Source organism: Pezoporus wallicus, unplaced genomic scaffold, assembly GCF_028554395.1.
Source record: "Pezoporus wallicus isolate ANWC-B61680 ecotype Strahan unplaced genomic scaffold, APGP_CSIRO_Pwel_v1 contig_5709, whole genome shotgun sequence".
In the NCBI taxonomy this organism is placed as follows: Eukaryota; Metazoa; Chordata; class Aves; order Psittaciformes; family Psittacidae; genus Pezoporus; species Pezoporus wallicus.
The window spans coordinates 883,026-900,912 of NW_026635251.1; the positions used below are offsets into that span (position 1 = coordinate 883,026).

The 17,887-nt window shown below is 41.4% G+C and overlaps 1 protein-coding gene across 1 annotated transcript in view; it reads left to right on the forward strand.

Moving 5' to 3' along the window:
- Positions 1-17,120, forward strand: part of PDGFRA (platelet derived growth factor receptor alpha) — a 33,198-nt gene extending 16,078 nt beyond the window's left edge. Inside the window, exons 7-23 of the mRNA XM_057413820.1 lie at positions 43-232; positions 735-850; positions 1,320-1,446; positions 2,417-2,610; positions 3,070-3,164; positions 3,277-3,409; positions 7,514-7,618; positions 8,322-8,432; positions 8,706-8,859; positions 9,955-10,121; positions 11,259-11,374; positions 11,955-12,077; positions 12,684-12,795; positions 14,584-14,683; positions 14,789-14,894; positions 15,585-15,820; positions 16,823-17,120. Coding sequence (XP_057269803.1) covers positions 43-232; positions 735-850; positions 1,320-1,446; positions 2,417-2,610; positions 3,070-3,164; positions 3,277-3,409; positions 7,514-7,618; positions 8,322-8,432; positions 8,706-8,859; positions 9,955-10,121; positions 11,259-11,374; positions 11,955-12,077; positions 12,684-12,795; positions 14,584-14,683; positions 14,789-14,894; positions 15,585-15,820; positions 16,823-16,970 — 2,333 coding nt within the window. The 3' untranslated portion in view covers positions 16,971-17,120. The remainder of the gene's footprint in view (positions 1-42; positions 233-734; positions 851-1,319; positions 1,447-2,416; positions 2,611-3,069; positions 3,165-3,276; positions 3,410-7,513; positions 7,619-8,321; positions 8,433-8,705; positions 8,860-9,954; positions 10,122-11,258; positions 11,375-11,954; positions 12,078-12,683; positions 12,796-14,583; positions 14,684-14,788; positions 14,895-15,584; positions 15,821-16,822) is intronic.
- The last annotated feature ends 767 nt before the right edge of the window (positions 17,121-17,887 follow it).

Sequence of the window (17,887 nt, forward strand, 5' to 3'; positions counted from 1 at the left end):
AATGCTGCAGTGTTGCTTTACACAAGGCTTTTTCATTTGCAGACAAAGGCTTTGTTCATCTGGACCCTCAGTTTAGCCCTCTGGAAGCTGTCAATCTACATGAAGTCAAAAACTTTGTTGTTGATGTGCAGGCATACCCAGCACCAAAAATGTACTGGTTGAAGGATAACGTGACTCTGATTGAAAATCTCACTGAGATTGTTACTAGTTCCAACAGAGTCCAGGAAACAAGGTAAAAATAATCTTCTGACTCTTACTTTTCTATGTTGACTTGAGTTTCTTCCCCAGAAACCTGGGCACTGCTCCTTCTCTCTTCTTTCCATCTGTCTGTCTCTTCTTCCTCGGGTAATGTCTTTGTTTTCTTCTCAAACAGGTGATGCCTAATCTGCCTCTGCCTTCATAACATCAACCTCTCCAAACCATAGATATCTTCATTTTTGAGTACTAAGCCTTTTCAGTTCCTCCAACATGTCTCCACATCAACAATTTGTAGCTGTTTCCAGTAATATCAGAGGCTTTGTCAGATCCCTGCATAAATAACTGTGCCCACTTGTTTCTCAGTTGTATGTTAGTAGTTATTTACTGCTTGAGTAGTGACTTCAGTTAAAGGCGTGCTGGAAATGCTGAATGTCACTACATTATAGTCTTTACATACCCAGATTACATATTGCACTAAAGTGATTTTTTTCTTGTGCCTGCTTTAAAAATACAAACAAAAACTTTTGTTTCTGCAGATTTCAGAGTATATTAAAATTGATCCGGGCCAAGGAAGAAGACAGTGGATACTATACTTTGGTTGCCGAAAATGAAGATGAGATTAAAAGATATACCTTCTCCTTGCTGATACAAGGTAAGGACCCCCAGACCCTTGCCCATCAGAATTTATGGCACAGAGCAAAGACTTGATCTACTTACACAGTGGATTGCCTAGAGCATGGAGATAAGAAGGTGTGAACTAAGAAGGGGTGTCTGGAGGAGTGCATGTGGTGCTGAGGCACTGGAGCTCTCCTACCCCCATCCTGGCTTTCACTTCTGCACTGGCCTTGAGCCAAAAAGAAACTTTATCCTCCCGCCTAAGTTATTCCAGCTGACAGTGGGGATGATAGCTCATTTAGTATGACATGAAGACGTGGCATAACCACAGCACTTCCTTTCCATGGCTCTAGGCTAGGATGCACTCTGTCCTACAGGAGATATGGACCTCCTGGACGAGTCTGGGACTCTAGCTGCTCCTAAGCTGTTCTGCTTTATTTGAAATTTCAGGCTGGTTTTTTTTAGACCCTGACAAATATTCTAACAAATTCCTGACTCCTTCCCAGTTCCAGCCCTGATCTTAGACCTCGTGGATGATCACCATGGCTCTGCGGGTGGGCAGACGGTGAGGTGCTTGGCAGAGGGGACCCCGCTTCCTGATGTGGAATGGCTGGTTTGCAAGGACATTAAAAAGTAAGAGGAGCAGGTGCTTTCTTATCTAAAATATGACTTGTGGTGTCCTCAATTAGCGTAATGTTACAGTTACAGTACCGTGCCTTCCTCATCAAGCACCAGTAAGCTCTAAATATTTTTTTCTCTTTAGACATATGCTGTTCACGTTTCAAGAGAAGCTGTCAGTGCCCTTCTATTGCTTCCTGTAGGAAAAGACACAATGCATTAATTCAGGAGGTTTCTCTCATATAAGCTTTGTATTCAATAAGGGAACTCAGCAGATTTCACAGTCCCAGTCTGAGTAAGGATCCTGAGATGTAGCTATCCCTCCCTTCAGGGAGTTCTTATCATTTCACAGATAGCTCAGTCTGCCTCATTAACACTCTTGCATGCTTCTATTTTTTTTTTTTCCCACTTGTAATTATCTCTTTATTAATTATAATCTTCACCTTCAAAGTATTTTAAACGTGGAGTAATTGCTCCAATTCTTGCTAGTTCTAGGCTGTCTCTTTCAGCTGCTACTGGGAGGCTGCTTTTTACCTGGGAGGTTATCCACCAGGGAGAGGGAGACCATGCACGGAAAAAGGCTAGGAACCACGGACACCTTCCAGCTATGTTCTGCTCTCATTGTGATAAAATCTCTTATTGCCTGGTGGGACGGTTGTACTCCTAGCCCTGCCTCAGGGAGTCTTGTACAGCATTAAGGATCCAGTACTATAACTCTATGGGATACATAAAGGCATCAACATCTGCCTAAACCAGGTCTTCTGGTCTGCAGTCAAGCCCTCAAAGTGGCAGCAGTAATGAGGATCAGAAGGCAAATTATTCTGAGGGAAGAAAGGTGCAGGCTTTACACAAAAGTTGTCTTAAGCATTTCTGGTCTTTAAAAAGATTGCTGTCAGAAGGTAGTTATAGGGAAAGGTGATTCTTGCTCTTGACTCTATCTGTACCGATGCCCAACACTCGTTTCCTTTGTTATTCTTCTCTACAGGTGCAGCAATGATACCTCATGGGCTCTTTTGACTAACAATATCTCCGATATACATATGGAAGCCCACCTGGATGAGAAAAACATGGTGGAAAGCCAGGTGACCTTCCAGAAGGTAGAGGAGACCCTGGCTGTGCGATGCGTGGCAAGGAACGACCTTGGTGCTGTTACTCGGGAACTGAAGCTTGTGGCTCCCAGTGAGTTCACTTTGTCCTTCTGTGAAGTTACAGCAGCCAGTTTGACCCCTCTCTAACACATCCTAGTTCAGCCTTAGCAGATAAAAATACAAATTGTTGCAGATAAAAGTAACTGGAAATGGATCTTTTTCCACCCTGAGGCATCTGAGTATGAGGCATTCTACAGGTCTCTAAAGTGCATCTGTTGTTCACTTGTTCTGTGGTTCCATGATCCATTTTATCATTTTATGGCCACTGGCTACGGGGCATTCTTCTGGATGATCTCTTCATTTGATTTTGAAACAGGAAGGCAGAGCAGCTCTGGGCTTGGGAAGACTTCACAGTCACCAGCCTCAGGAACTGCTCCTGTCACATTTGCAGAACATGGGAACTGCAGTGGTAGGGGAGGTGGGTGCCTTATGTGTGTGCCACGTTCCCTGTGGCTCAGGAGAAAAATGTGGTCTGTCTTTTCCTCCACAGCCTTGCGATCAGAACTGACAGTGGCTGCTGCAGTCTTAGTGCTGTTAGTGATTGTGATTATTTCGCTGATTGTCTTGGTCATCATATGGAAACAGGTAATGTAGAAAAAATTTTTTAGTTCAGCACTTGAGTTCTGCTGGGTTTTGATCTGCTCTGAGGTCAGGCACAGGACTAACGGTTGGTTTTGCATTCGAATGTGCTTTGCAGAAGCCGAGGTATGAGATAAGATGGAGAGTCATTGAGTCTATCAGCCCTGATGGCCATGAATACATTTATGTGGATCCAATGCAACTGCCTTATGACTCCAGATGGGAGTTTCCTCGAGATGGGTTAGTGCTTGGTAAGTTTCCTCTACAGGCCTAATATCATCCTACTCCAGGAAGAAAGACAATTCAGGACAACTCTGAGGTCTCTGCTACTAGGATTTGCGATGTTAGATACGACCATGAAGTCCAGAGCCTCTCTGTACCTGTCTGTTCTCAGTCCTTCTCCTGCATCCTCTTCTCCTATACAGTGGTGTCAGCCTTGAGCTCCCTGCGCTAGTGTCTCCCATTCCTCAGTTCCAGCTCTCCTCCACGTACTTTGTGTGCAGCGCCCACCCCCACATGGCTCTGGGGGCCTCTCCCAGCATTAAATGCCCTCTTCAGCATTCACTTCTGCTAAGGCACTCACAGGAAGTGCATCAGCATTTTTAATTTGCAAGACATTTATATACTTGTGTGCAGAGGCCGAGGGAAATCTGCAGGAAGTTATGTAGTTTTATTAAAAGTAAGTTTTAAATTATTACTCAGCACTGTGCCCATAGGAGTGCTGAGTAACTGCATAACTTATTTTTGTGGGTACTGTCCTTCTTCCTTCCCCTTCTGTTTTCTTGCTTTGTTATTCCTCCTTTGGAGTTCATACAGAATTCGGTTACAATTGTTTCTTCAGGGCCAGCCCAATCTGTCACTTGTATCAATCGAAAGTGTAATGGTTATAAACAATTTTAAGGTTCCATCCAGTCACTGCTTTAAACATACAAGCTTTCCCTCTCTTGGAGGTATCTGTGCACCAAGTTATATCATCAAACACAGAAAAAGAAGACAAAATATATTTGCTATTTGATATATTTTAAGGAAAATAGTCTCCTGGTGTAGTTCCCCTTCCCCATTACAGAGAAAGAATTGATGTTAATTCTTGAAAAAAGCAGCACAAAAAAATCTGGTTCAGGAATGATGTCCTTTAATTAAATTCATATTGCTAACTGAAAACTAGAGAAGGGTGAATATTTAATGGAAATATTTTATGACCCGGACTTTAATTATATGCCTAAATAGAATTTGTCATATCTGAGTTGTTAACAGACCACCACTGTGACTTTATCTCCCTCTGACTCATTAGCACCAGACTGCCCCTATGCCTTCCTGTTTACAAGTATATTCAGGATAGTCAGTGCTTTAAAAACTAATGCTACATGTCCTTTTGACAACCTGGATTGTACAACCATTCTTCATGACACAGTTTACATTTACCCACTGTCAGTTTTGCCATGTGAAATGTTTGCTGGTGTTTTTTTGTTTGTGGGGCTGATAATTCTGGTTTGTGTGGGTTTTCTCTTGTCAAAGTGGGAGATTACACCAAAGTAATTACACCTTCAGCTCAGGGAGGCTCGGAAGCAGGATACAAACCCATTTGGCTCAGCCAGACAAGCATTTCCCATCCTTGCTGTGTAAGCCAGCTGGCATTTATTTGTTTTTCTATCTAGTAGTGCCTGGAGTGCAATGCTGTGTTGAATGCCAACTTTGAACATTGGCTGGATGGAGTTTCAATTGGTAAATTTGGGTTACACTGCAAATTTTCCTTTGCTATCGCCCCTCCCCAATGCATGTAGTGTACTGCAGTTGAAAGCACTCATCAGCCAGTGCAAGACTAGGGGATGAGTAACAGAGTGAAAAATGTGATAACAGTGCGCTGTTTGAACGCCACTGCCTTCTCCTGGCTCTGCTGAGAAGTGGTTTGGTCCCAGCAGGACCTGGACCTCCTCCTTTGGCTGAGATGGCAGAGGGCACAGCCTTTTGAGGAGCAGAGTCCAAGTGCTGGTGTTTTTCAGGATCTTGGGGTGGCTGTAGAGAGAGGGCAGAAATGCTCCCATAAGGCACCCATTTGTTCTGACAGATGTAAGAAAATGGAATGCTGGTCTGACACAGAATCAGATTCATCCGTGTTTGCAAAAGGCGAGTTAAGATTCAAGATGCACAGCATTTAGGGACGTGATACGTAATTTCTCATGAGTCTAGACACTGGACGGAGATTTTGAGGCTTGTCACTTGTTTGGCTTTCAAAATAGACCAAGAAAGTTATAGTTTAATTTGGGCTAGCCTAATCATCCCAGTTCAACTTTAGTCAAAGAAACACCCGGTTGAAGAGGCTGTGTCTGGAACAAATTGACAGGCTTCACCTTTGTATTTGTGTCCCCTCGAGCAGAATAGCTCCTCTCTGACAGGCTCAGCAGATGGGTACAGAGGCTGAAATAGTTCTCACACCCAGGTGCTGTTTCCCTACTAGTTGGAGCAGCCTTGAGCTGCTGCTGTTGTTTGCACAGTCCCTCTGTGGCAGAGAAGCAGCTCAGCTCCTCTGGTGAACAGATCACAGTGGTGCCATTAGACTAAGAAAAGTAAACACACGCTATCATTCTGGGCTCTATTGAGGACATCAAGAATGCTGTGGCATTACAGATGCCTCCAGCTCTTGAACAGTCAGCTCCCACCTGACTCCAAATTTCAAGTGTAAAACATATGAGGCTTAAGCTATGTCTGTGGAGAGGGGTGAAAAGGGGAAATAGCAGTGACTGTTCCCTGCCATACCGGAAGCGCTCTCACTGCCTCCGTGTGCAACCCGGCTCAGCAGAGGTGATGGAGAGGGAGATGTGTGCCTTGTGCTCAGCTGACAATATGGTTTGGGGAGGAATTGGCTTGTGAAGACAAGAAGATCAAGGAGCATCAGCAAATGCCATTGCATTCTGAAGGGCTGCATCCTGCCATATGGCTCCCAGACCTTTGGTCTGAAAAATTTCTGGGGCCAAATTTCAGTCTCAGGTTGTTTGAATTAGTCTGAAATTTAGAGGGCAGCTTTCTCACATCCTGATTGGGAAGAAAAATGTTTGGAGCACAGGAATCTTGAAAAGAAATCGCATAGTTTTTATGTGCATGACAAACTACACTGTCATAGCCTTGGAGAGGCTTGGAGAGGTTCCTCAGTGGTAACCCAGCTAAGCACTTTTAACCATTTCTTGTGCTTGTTAATGATGTAGATATTGTTTGGCTGAAAATATTTAAAAAAGCATATATACAATAAAAGTGGGGGCTGTAACTAGAGGATAACACAAACATACAACCTTGCATGTCAGATAACACCTTCAGAAGCATAAAATATGGCCAGTTCAAGCTGCAAATGAACATCAAAGACAAAAAGCCATCTATCTCCATAGTAAAAGTCACTACTTATTTTTTTTCTGTTCTGGAAGTTAAAAAGTAACATAGCATAAGATAGAGAGCTTATGAGGAATATGGAGATATCCTGGCATCTGGAGCTCATATATGGGTTTGTTCACTGAGTAAGTGTTGCCTTCATGAACTTGCTTTTCAATACAGAAACTATGAAACATAATATTTTTGAGTATGGGTGTGCAGCTCATATTTCTCTAAAGGCTAACTCAATCTGCATGCAGTTCTTCTGCACAGTGTATCCATATCAGGAGACAGGAAATGATAATCCCAAATTTTTGTCTAAATTGATCTGTGGGAAGAATAAGCTGTGTATAAACATTAGCCGTTTCATTACAGCCCTTGGAAATTCACAATAAAATTTATTCCAGCATATGAAGCACACTTGCACATTAAACTTCAGAGAAGTTTCCCCTCATATGTGATCAACATGTATTTCAGCTTCTTGCAGATTACTGAGGGTGCCTCTTGCCTATTTCTACATGTGCTGTTGATGTGATTTACTCTATCTTACTGCTAGATGCATCCAGGCTTGATATAACAGCCCAAAACTACAGCTAAGGAGTCCAATTCAGATTTCTAAGTAAAGGACACAACTGTATTGCAGTCTGGTGCTGACTGAGGCAGGGAGGTCAACTTAAACCTAGAAGAGTCAATGATTAGAAAGGATAAAGCGAGTGTGGCAGGACACAGTACAAGATTAATTTAAATGAGTTGTGCTCTCATGTACAGGCAGATGTACTCCTGATGTTTGCTTGCTTGCTTTTATTTAAGACTTGTACTTAATGATAGCGTTTCATATTTGCTTTTTCTGCTTAACAATGGTAATAACAGTAATACCAGTCTGGCTAAGTGTGTGTGCTCTTTCCAGAGTACATTTGTATTTCTCTACAACCAGTAGCAGGAAACGAGGTGAATTGCTGTTACCTTCTGAAATAAATAATGGTTTCCCTTGTGTTCAGGTCGAATCCTTGGTTCTGGTGCATTTGGAAAAGTAGTCGAGGGGACTGCATATGGATTGAGTCGCTCTCAACCAGTGATGAAAGTAGCTGTGAAAATGCTGAAACGTAAGTTGTCACAGTTCCATTTCCCAAGGTAGGTAGGGCACGTTTCCACAGGGTTATTGAAGCATTGCTTGTGTATAAATAGGTTCCCCATATCTGAAGTTGAAAATGAACTATGGAATGACTAAAGTTTAAAATTATACTTTAGATTGCTTCATGGTATTTCAACATTGAAAGTGCCCGGGCTTCTGAAAACATCCAAAGTTTGGTTTTAGCTGTATGGACCATAGCAGACATAAAAACTCAGCAAGTTCAGAAAACGATAAAATAAACATGGATATTTGTGAACAAATGGAAGCTACACAATAAGGGAGCAATAGGCAGGTCTTGTGTGAGGATCTTCAGCTGACTGAAGATTCCCCGGTTCATGACAGCAGAGAATCTGATGCAGTGATTTCTTGAGAAACCTTGAGGAGCTTGCTTGTGTTGAAATGAGCACCTTGTAAAGTGCCTCTGTGCCACCTGGGCAACCCACTGTACCCCTGCAAAGGGACAAACAGAGTGGTTCAGCTACTGAGCTGCATCAAGTGATTAGTGATTTGTGACTCCTCTCCAAGCCTAAGAAAGCCTTCTGTCGAGTAAAAGACAGTCTTCTTCAAGAAACCATGGTAGCAATGTTCTAATGAGGCAAGCAAGGAGAAATCGTTTGTTACTGTGAAAAAGGTGGTTGCTCTCACTGAGTGGCTGGTGTGTTTTATTTCTACAGCTACAGCTAGATCCAGTGAGAAACAGGCACTCATGTCTGAACTGAAGATAATGACACATCTTGGCCCTCACCTGAATATTGTGAATCTGCTTGGAGCTTGTACAAAATCAGGTGGGTTTGGCTGACAGAATGGAGGTGTGCTGTGGAGCCATCATTCACTGTTGAACAAGCACACACATTTCAAGTAAAGGATTTAACAATAAATATAAACAAATAAAAGGTTTCACAAACCTGCTTGATATTTGGCAGTAGGTGTAGTCATAACTTAGTAAATAAAAATGTACTAGCCCACAATACTTTTTATGTTTTATATTTTATTTTCTACTGGGTTTAGAGTTTTTTTTTATTATTATTTTAATGCATTATTTTGCTTTATTTCATCAGGTCCTATTTACATCATTACTGAATACTGCTTTTATGGTGATTTGGTGAACTATCTGCATAAGAACAGGGACAATTTCCTGAACCGACACCCAGAGAAGCCAAAGAAAGATTTGGATATCTTTGGGATGAACTCAGCTGATGAAAGCACAAGAAGGTGGGGAAAAAAAAGTATGAACTACAACACAAGGAAATGTCATTACTAACACTTAACTCCATTTGTTTCATTCATTGTTTCAAAGCCCTCCATAATTATTCTCATTAGGCTTTTATTTACCAGGTTTCATAGACCTAGAAAGATTTCAACACTTTTTTTTCAGTCTCCCTGACATGTGTCTTGGATCCATGTTTCCCCTGTGTAGAATGCCTTCAATCCCAGGATTGCCATTGGTTCTCCATTGACATCCTGAGGTCCCAAAACCAATTCCTATTAATAAAGCATGGCCCAAAGGTTTTACAGAAAAGAGGAACCTTTTGCCCTTACCCAATTTTAAAAAGTAAAGTGCAACTATCTGTTTTCCTCGTTTCCCTGCTTGGGGAATCTCTACTGTCTAAAACTCCTTCCCTTCAAGCAACCTGACAGAGCTTGTTCTCCAAGCTCAAGTACTCTCCTTTATCTATCAATGGCTTTGCCAGTCTGAAGAGTTTCCTTCTGGTTAATGTTCATCCCACAGCTTTTTCCAGATGATGAAGGAAGCTTGTCATCATACATTCAGCAATAAAGCAATGTCATAAAATTAGCCAGGATTTAGAAAGTGAATGGAGATTCCTTCAAAAAATCACTCAGGCAAATAGCTCAACTGACTCAGTAGCTCAGTACAGCCAGGACAATTCACCTGAGTGTGGGTTTGTGCAGAAGGACTGGATTAGATGCAAACTGTCTGGGTGAATAAATTACATCTATCATTTGGAATACCTTTAACTAAAAGCCCAAGTAATAGTAATACTTGAATTCAGTGGGATTTTCAGATGTTAGACAATATATGCTTGCATACCTGACTCTTTTCAAAAGGGCAGGTCAAAACACTTGACTACGGTAATACCTGGTGACATGTACTAATATGTGATAATACACAGTTATGTTACAGTACACGATCATCATGTATTCCCTACCAGGAAACCAGCTCTTGTATTTCACAGCAATACAATTGTACACTGTAAGAGAACTGTTAGATCTACAGGATGCTGTGGCAGGGAAGTTACCTTGACACCCCTCACTGATACACCTTTCTTTTTTTTTTTCCTATTTCAGTTATGTGATATTATCATTTGAAAACACTGGAGAATACATGGACATGAAACAGGCTGATACCACTCAGTACGTGCCAATGTTGGAAAGGAAGGAGGGATCTAAATACTCTGATATTCAGAGATCTGTGTATGATAGGCCTGCTTCATATAAGAAGAAATCTATGTCAGGTAATATAGAATTTTCTCTTTTGATACATCATTAATACAAATAGTTCTTACATACATGCATAGCTTGTTTTTGCTCTCTGTAGACATAAGCTCTTCATCTGTGTTCTGCAAGTGTGCAAACTATATGAGCTATAAAATAAAAACTTATGCTTGTGTTCTTCTTTATGCTCTGGGAATAGAAATTCATGCTCCTGGAGCAAAAGGGATCCTGTCGGATATTTGCTTCTACGCTGAAGTGCTCTGCAACAGGGCTGTAGGCATTCTTTGGAGGTAGTGATTCTATCAGTCGTGTAGTTTGCAAGATTTTGAGCAATAGCAATGAACAACAGTGATAGTAATTTGTAATGTTCTGTTTCTACTTATATTTCACGTTAACTGACACTTACCAAATGCAGAACACTCCCAAATACTTTCCTGGATTATGTAATGAAGATAATGAATTCATCTTATTCCCTGGTCCTGTTCTCAGAAACCAAATATGCTTTGCTTTAAAAATAGGCACTGTCCTTTCTGCCTCTAGGCCTCAGAAGCTGAACTATATCCAGTCCCAGATCTACATCTCAGACTAATGTACTCATATTGTGCCCTAGGACAGTTGGAGTAAATGAATCACTGAATTCTGAATGCTTTTTTTCCTGACATCTTTCATAAAAAAATAAGAACTGTTACTATAGAATTCCTGACCCTTCCTGCTGGTATTGGATTAGTCCCCGTGAATACTTGCCGGGAAACATAACAGTATTCAGCAAAAGTAAATGGATAAGAATGTACATGCATGCACAAAAACCTGATGAAGGCACCACCTCTAAATAAATGTTTTTGTACCACATGCTGAGTGTTGTAAACAACCTCTATAACACTTCCACGAGTCTTTTAACTTCACTTTTTCCTGCACTTCTCTGAGGAAAAAAATACAGAAGGAGAAAACTCAAAACCTATATTTAATACTGGTTGTTTTTAAAAATGCAGTATGTGTCAGTGACTGATGCAGACATTAAAAGTGGTTAGTTATTATGAAAAGACTGGTTTGGTCATGGTACTCTGTTAAAATCATCGGCTTAGAATCATGATGGGTAGGGGGAAATGGGTGCTGCATTCCCACTCTGAAGCACAAACACATTCTCTCTTCTTCAGTAGAATCAGAAGTCAAAAACCTTCTTTCAGATGACAGTTCGGAGGGTCTCAGCCTACTGGATTTGCTGAGCTTCACCTACCAGGTTGCACGGGGAATGGAATTCCTGGCTTCTAAAAATGTAAGTAAATAGAAAATCGAACAAAACTGACGAAAGTGCAAACAGGTCTTTGCCTCCAACTCTGGTTTTTAATTTAGCTTCTGAAAACACCACATAATATAATATTCTTTTTGGTGGCATAGACAGCTTTCTTACTTGCTTGGCAACTGGCATCACCATGGTTAGAAAAATCAAAGCAGCAGCCAATCCTCTTCTGTTGTTGCAGCCATGACATTCATGGAATCAGGGTGCCAGAGATGGTGGTGGATCTAGGCAGGGTCTGGGTGGAGGGTCCATGCAGCCACAGACCAGCATGGTAAGAAGTGTTGACATATCATTAGTACATGATGGGTAGAAAGGGAAAGGCTGGCATCATTTTGTCTCCTCCCCATTACAATGCATCCGCATGAGCTCTCACTGGCTCTGAGGACTGATGCCTCCCTGCCTCTGTTAGCAGGGCAATACAGGTGCCTGTTCGGTAGAAGACCTTCTTAAGACTGTGCCTAGAAAGTCAATAGGTCTTTTTTCAGGCATCTTTGCAAAGGAAATGGACTTCGTGGAACTAGCACGTCCTTGAACAACTTCATTTCTCTTCATACAGTGTGTGCATCGTGACTTGGCAGCTCGTAATGTCCTCCTGGCTCAAGGAAAAATCGTGAAGATCTGTGACTTTGGGCTGGCTAGAGACATCATGCATGATTCCAACTATGTCTCCAAGGGCAGCGTATGTACTTCTTAATCTCCTGAGCTCTGTTTTAATTGAAATGAGAAGTGCCAATTTTAAATGCTTTTCGATGTTCTTGCCATTCAGTGCTGGTTACACTAATTGACTGTTGGGATAAACGCTCCTGAGAACAATTTTTCTTCAGTTTGTTAATTCCTGTAACTTTTATAATTCCACTTTGAGGCCGAAAAGTACTTGGCCACACTTCGTACTTCACAGGCTGATATTTTAACTGTCAAGTTTTGTGACTGGATAAATTAAGGAATTCTCAATATGATATGGAGAGTAGTGACACATCAGTCAATGATATAGACTAGACCAGCAGCGCCAGCTTTAGTATCATATCTTCAATCAGCTTGGTCATTTGCTAGTGATAAAATGAATAAAGTCATTGCTTAATTAGCTTCTGTGGGGAGCAAATAGTAGCATTGCTTATAATCCTGGTACATCTGTGTTATATTGAATTAAAAACAAACACTAACCAGGTTAACACAGCTTTCCTTATTAGAGAGAAGTTAAACCTGGCTACCAAACAACAACTGTAATGGGAAGCACTTCTTTAATGACTAATCTGTGCTGTTTGGGGTTCCTTTCTTTTTGCTCCAGACTTTCCTCCCGGTGAAATGGATGGCACCTGAAAGCATTTTTGACAATCTGTACACAACATTAAGCGATGTCTGGTCTTATGGCATTCTGCTGTGGGAAATATTTTCTCTTGGTATGTACTGTGAACACTTTCTTATGTGTAGTGATTAAGCTTTTTCAGTTCAAGCTGTTCTACATAAAGTATTTAAAATTCTACAGTAAAAATGTATGTGTGAATCAACTGTTAACTATTCTTCTATATGGGGTTTCAGATCTCAGCTTTGGGCGTGAAATGAAATTTCCATACTCTCCCCAAGTTCTCTTTAGATTTTTTTCTGCAAGGTATTTTTTTTTTCTTGCTAGAAAACTTAAAACAATGCATGAAAAGATTTTGTGGAAAAAAAAAGGGTGTGCTGGCTAGAGTGGATTTTCTGGCTAATATGGGAAGGAGCATGTTTCCCCCTTGCAAGAGGGTGCCTGGAGCTGCAGCCCAGCCCAGTGGCTGGTTTGAAACAGTCTCTTCATATATGTTTCTTAGTCCCATTACTGAATGAAAACAAACGTCAATCTTCTGGGATACTGATTTCTCATTTCCAGGTCAGCACTGTTCACACAGTTGGTTTATGGCAGCATAAAGTGGTTATGACAGTGTATGGCAGTTGCAGACAATGTACAGTTCCCAGCTGGAAAGAGCCAGGGAACAGCCTGGCTCTTTCCTCAGCCTCATTAATTAGCCTCCCAGGCAGGTGGCTGGCCTGCTTCAGCAAGTGTGCGTTGCCCAGATCTATTCTCAGCAGAATTAATCACGCCTATATGGCATCTACTACTGCCCTACGGCAACCCCCAGCCTAACGTTATTTTCTAGATTAAGTTGTCATGTAGCTGCTTCTCAGAAAACAGCAGTTCCACCATTTATAGTATTGATTACTGTAATCTCTGGGCATCATAGCATGCTGTAATAACCATTCCCTGGCATCCCTGAGTGGCATGCGATTGCCATCGGATAGCTCTGGAACTAAGGCACAGTGAAGCCTGGGCTTGACTGCCTTATCATTAAGGAAGATTCTGAAGCCCAGTTTTAGGTGAAAATCCTGCTTTTGAGAGGGCTGAGGTTTCTGGAGTAATATTATAGTGTGCCTCCGCCACCCAAGAAAGATGATCTGTCTTGGAAAGAAAAACAGATGCTCAGCAGTATTTCCTAGGAAGGCCAACTTTGACATCTTGCTGCAACACTGATTTCAGCTTGAATGATCCTTTTACACATCAGTGGCAAGTGGGCTTGAGTGCAATGGTCAGTATGCTATGGCCCCAAATGACCACTTAGCTGAATCAGCTCAGGTGCCACATCCAAACTTTCCAACTACCCATGTAGCTGACAGGTTAGCTGTTGTCTAAAGCTAGTTGCCAGATGAGAAGACTTGGGTATGGAGGGACTGGCTCATAATAAGGCTTTGCCTTTACAACTGGGATGAGACAAGTAACTTGGGCCATGGCACTCTCAGCTGTTGTGCAGGTGCCAAAGGCAGTAAAACCAGATAAAGCAAGTGATTTGCCTAATGTTGCACAGAAAATCGGTGGCAGAGCAGAGCCATGATCCCATATCTGCCAAATGTGAGCTGATGACCTGATGCAGGTATCATCCAACCCCTGTGCACGATAAATATATTCTATAAACACTGTAAAGGTATTTTTTCCTAAGTAGTACCTACTTGAGTCTTTCCTAGCCAGTGTTTTGCATCAAACACTAATGTCCTGAAGACAATAGCTCTGATATGAAGCATTGGCTATGAAAGATTAATTTTGTTGGCACGTCAAATTATGGTGTTAATGTATTTTGACATGAACAGCAAGAGAGTATTTAGAAACTCTGCCAGAGACAGTCAAATACAGAGTAGTATTTTTTCTTCTCTTTAATCTGCAGGTGGCACACCATATCCTGGCATGATGGTCGATTCTACTTTCTACAATAAGATCAAGAGTGGATACCGAATGGCCAAACCTGATCATGCTACTAATGAAGTGTATGTGTGCATTAGGCTTTTCCACACCTGGCTAGTCTCCAGTTTCTGTTTGGTTACTCACTTTCTTTTATCAGTTGGCTAAATTGGTTTCCATCTTATCTGCAGGTATGAGATCATGGTGAAGTGCTGGAACAGTGAGCCAGAAAAAAGACCTTCCTTTTACCATCTGAGTGAAATTGTGGAGAGCTTGTTGCCTGGAGAGTACAAAAAGGTTTGCTCTTTGGAATTTTCCCTGTTTTCTATACATTATTTTAGAGGGAATTGCAAGTGTTCCAACCATGAAAACCATGAGCACTGAACTGGTAAATACCAACCTATGTGAATTATGTGATTTGGACAGGAACATCACATGCTTTTGCATGCAAGCTTACTGAGAGAAGCAATTCTGCAATATTAAAGTTCTGCAGTATTAACTAGGAAGCAGACCTCTCCATTTGTACTTAAAACCTACCAAATCAATTTTTCTACTAGGGGATGGGTTTTATATGTTGTCACTGGATTTTCTAGGCAGTGACTTATCAGCCCGTGTATATAATCTCCCTATCTCCCTCTTTGGACCCTGACACTGGCAGGTTTTCCCCTCATACTTCTAATACCTGTGCTTTGCCTGCCCCATCATTCAGTGTTTCATTTTCCTGCCTGCCTTCACTCCCTTCTCCCTCCCCCACCCTCTTTCATACTTACTAGTCTGCTTTGTGCTGTCACACTCACTCCTGCATCATCTAAAACTTACGTGTCAGTTCTCCCTTCAAATCATTTGAAGATGCTGGATTTCTCTATCCAGTGCTGTTGGCTCATAGGGCAAAACATTTTCCGGGCTAATGAATCACAGCTACCCATCTGAAGAAAGACAGCCTCAGTGAACAGTGTGTAACGAGGGATTTGAAATTAATATTTTCAGAGCTATGAGAAGATTCACCTGGACTTCCTGAAAAGTGATCACCCAGCTGTCACACGCATGAGAGGGGAATGTGACAATGCTTACATTGGTGTCACCTACAAGAATGAAGACAAGCTAAAGGACAGGGAGAGCGGATTTGATGAGCAGAGGCTGAGTGCTGACAGTGGGTACATCATCCCTCTGCCTGACATTGACCCTGTTTCTGAAGATGAGCTTGGCAAAAGGAACAGGCACAGGTAGGTGCAGTTTATAGATCATGCAGCTCATAGTCATCGTTTGAGTTCTTGTTTGACAATGTGAATTAACAATTTTTAGCATCTTACTCCATGAATATTTTCCTCATCTCTGTTGAAACTCCTTGTTGGGAAGCTGCCATGTAAATATGGTAGTATGACTGGCAACAATGTTTTCAATGGGAAAAATGTAATTCCACCTCTTTTGTGACTGCCAGTGGGAGGGGACTGTTGGTAGGGCACTCCTGTATGTCCTGGGGACTCCATTTTTAGCTTGGCCAAGTTGCAGTGGCTGTCTGGTGGCTCTGTGGGCAAATTTTGCAACACATCTTGCCCCTACAGCTCAATGCCCTGGAGCTGCATGTGGGATCTCAAGTGATTGATTTGTTCTATCTGAGACCACTACAAAATCTGGAATAAGTTGTTTTTAATACCAGTCTTCCATGGTATTCTTTTCTTTGACAGCAGGGTATCCAGGACTTTTTACTGCTCCCTTGTCAGTTTGCATGACCGATTCCACTAGCACACTGCACTGTGTAACCTTACTATTACTTTTTTATTTGATTTGTTTGATTCAGCACTGAGTTCATAGTATGCAAATTAACAACCTAGAAACTTCTTTTTTGATATTTTTGCACAATTTTCGAGAAGGGGATGAATAAGTCCCTAAGAATCACTATCCACATTAAGAGTTATTGCCTCTCTCTAGTTGTCTGTTATTTTATTTTCACCTGACCTCCCTAGATGTACCAAAGTGACCTATTGTCACAGCAGCATCATCAAGCTATTTTTCTAACAGAAAGTGCTTGGAGAAACCTATATGCAACCTGCTCCTTTGAATTCTGAGGTGGTTCATTACTTTTGAAATACAAGATGTGTCAGTCATCTAAGATTGTGCTGTGTGTTAGAAAGCATGTGGGGAGGTAGTGTTCAGTCCTGCTAGAGACTGGAGTACTTAACCACATTTGCCGTGTATTTTATTTCTGGGGTGTTTGTCTCTTCCAGTTCCCAGACATCTGAAGAAAGTGCCATTGAAACTGGTTCCAGTAGCTCTACCTTCATCAAGAGAGAGGATGAGACCATTGAGGACATTGACATGATGGATGACATTGGGATCGATTCCTCAGACCTGGTGGAGGACAGCTTCCTGTAACCCCACAGACACCTTCCAGCTCTGCACACAAGGAAGATTGCCATGTCATCTGTAGAATCCTGCTCCACAGAGAAAACCACTTTATTGCAATGCCACAGATGTGAAGAGGTGGATTTGTACAGAGAAACTCCTGGTGGCGGGCAGAGAAATCATCCTATGAGTGAAAGAAAGACATGTCGAAGATGGATTTTTAGTTTTGCTTCTTGCAGTACTTCAGTAGCATCTCAGTGTTTGCCATTTGAACTGGTAGGAGGATGAAGGAAAAGGCCACAAACAGACAAGTTTTGTGTTTCAAGGGCATTCATGTGACTGATGTATCAAATTTCCACTGCAGCAATACTTCACCATTGTAATTATGTAAATAACTGTCTACTCAAGGATTTTCTGAGGTGCACATTGAACATGTGCCATGGATTTTAGAAGAGATCGCTCATGAATTTTGTGTACTTCTTCCCTCAATCTTAATGTCAGCTGCTGTTGAACTATCATGTGAACTGAAGAACGTACTAAAACCACTTTTGGACCAGAAAGGTCTAAAACCACAAGGGACTCACCGGTACTACAAAACATGTTACTTTTTACCATTAACGCAAGTAAATGGGAATAATAATAATAATAATAATAATAATTAAAAACCAGTCTATAATAGGTATTAGAAACCTAGTAAATCTTTATTAACTATAGAAGATAGCTGTTTTCAAGATAATACCACTACTGTTTTCAGTAACACTAAATGTATATTTTACAATTCATTGTCCTTCAGTAAAAACACAGTCTCAAGAAACTTTTTTAAGTACAAGGAAAAAATTTATGACCTGAAAAAGATGGTAACCATTCTGGTTAGCTAAAACTAGTTTAACATGGAGAAAAACCTGCTATTTTGTTTTCTATCATGAGCTAAGTAGCTTTTCTAATCA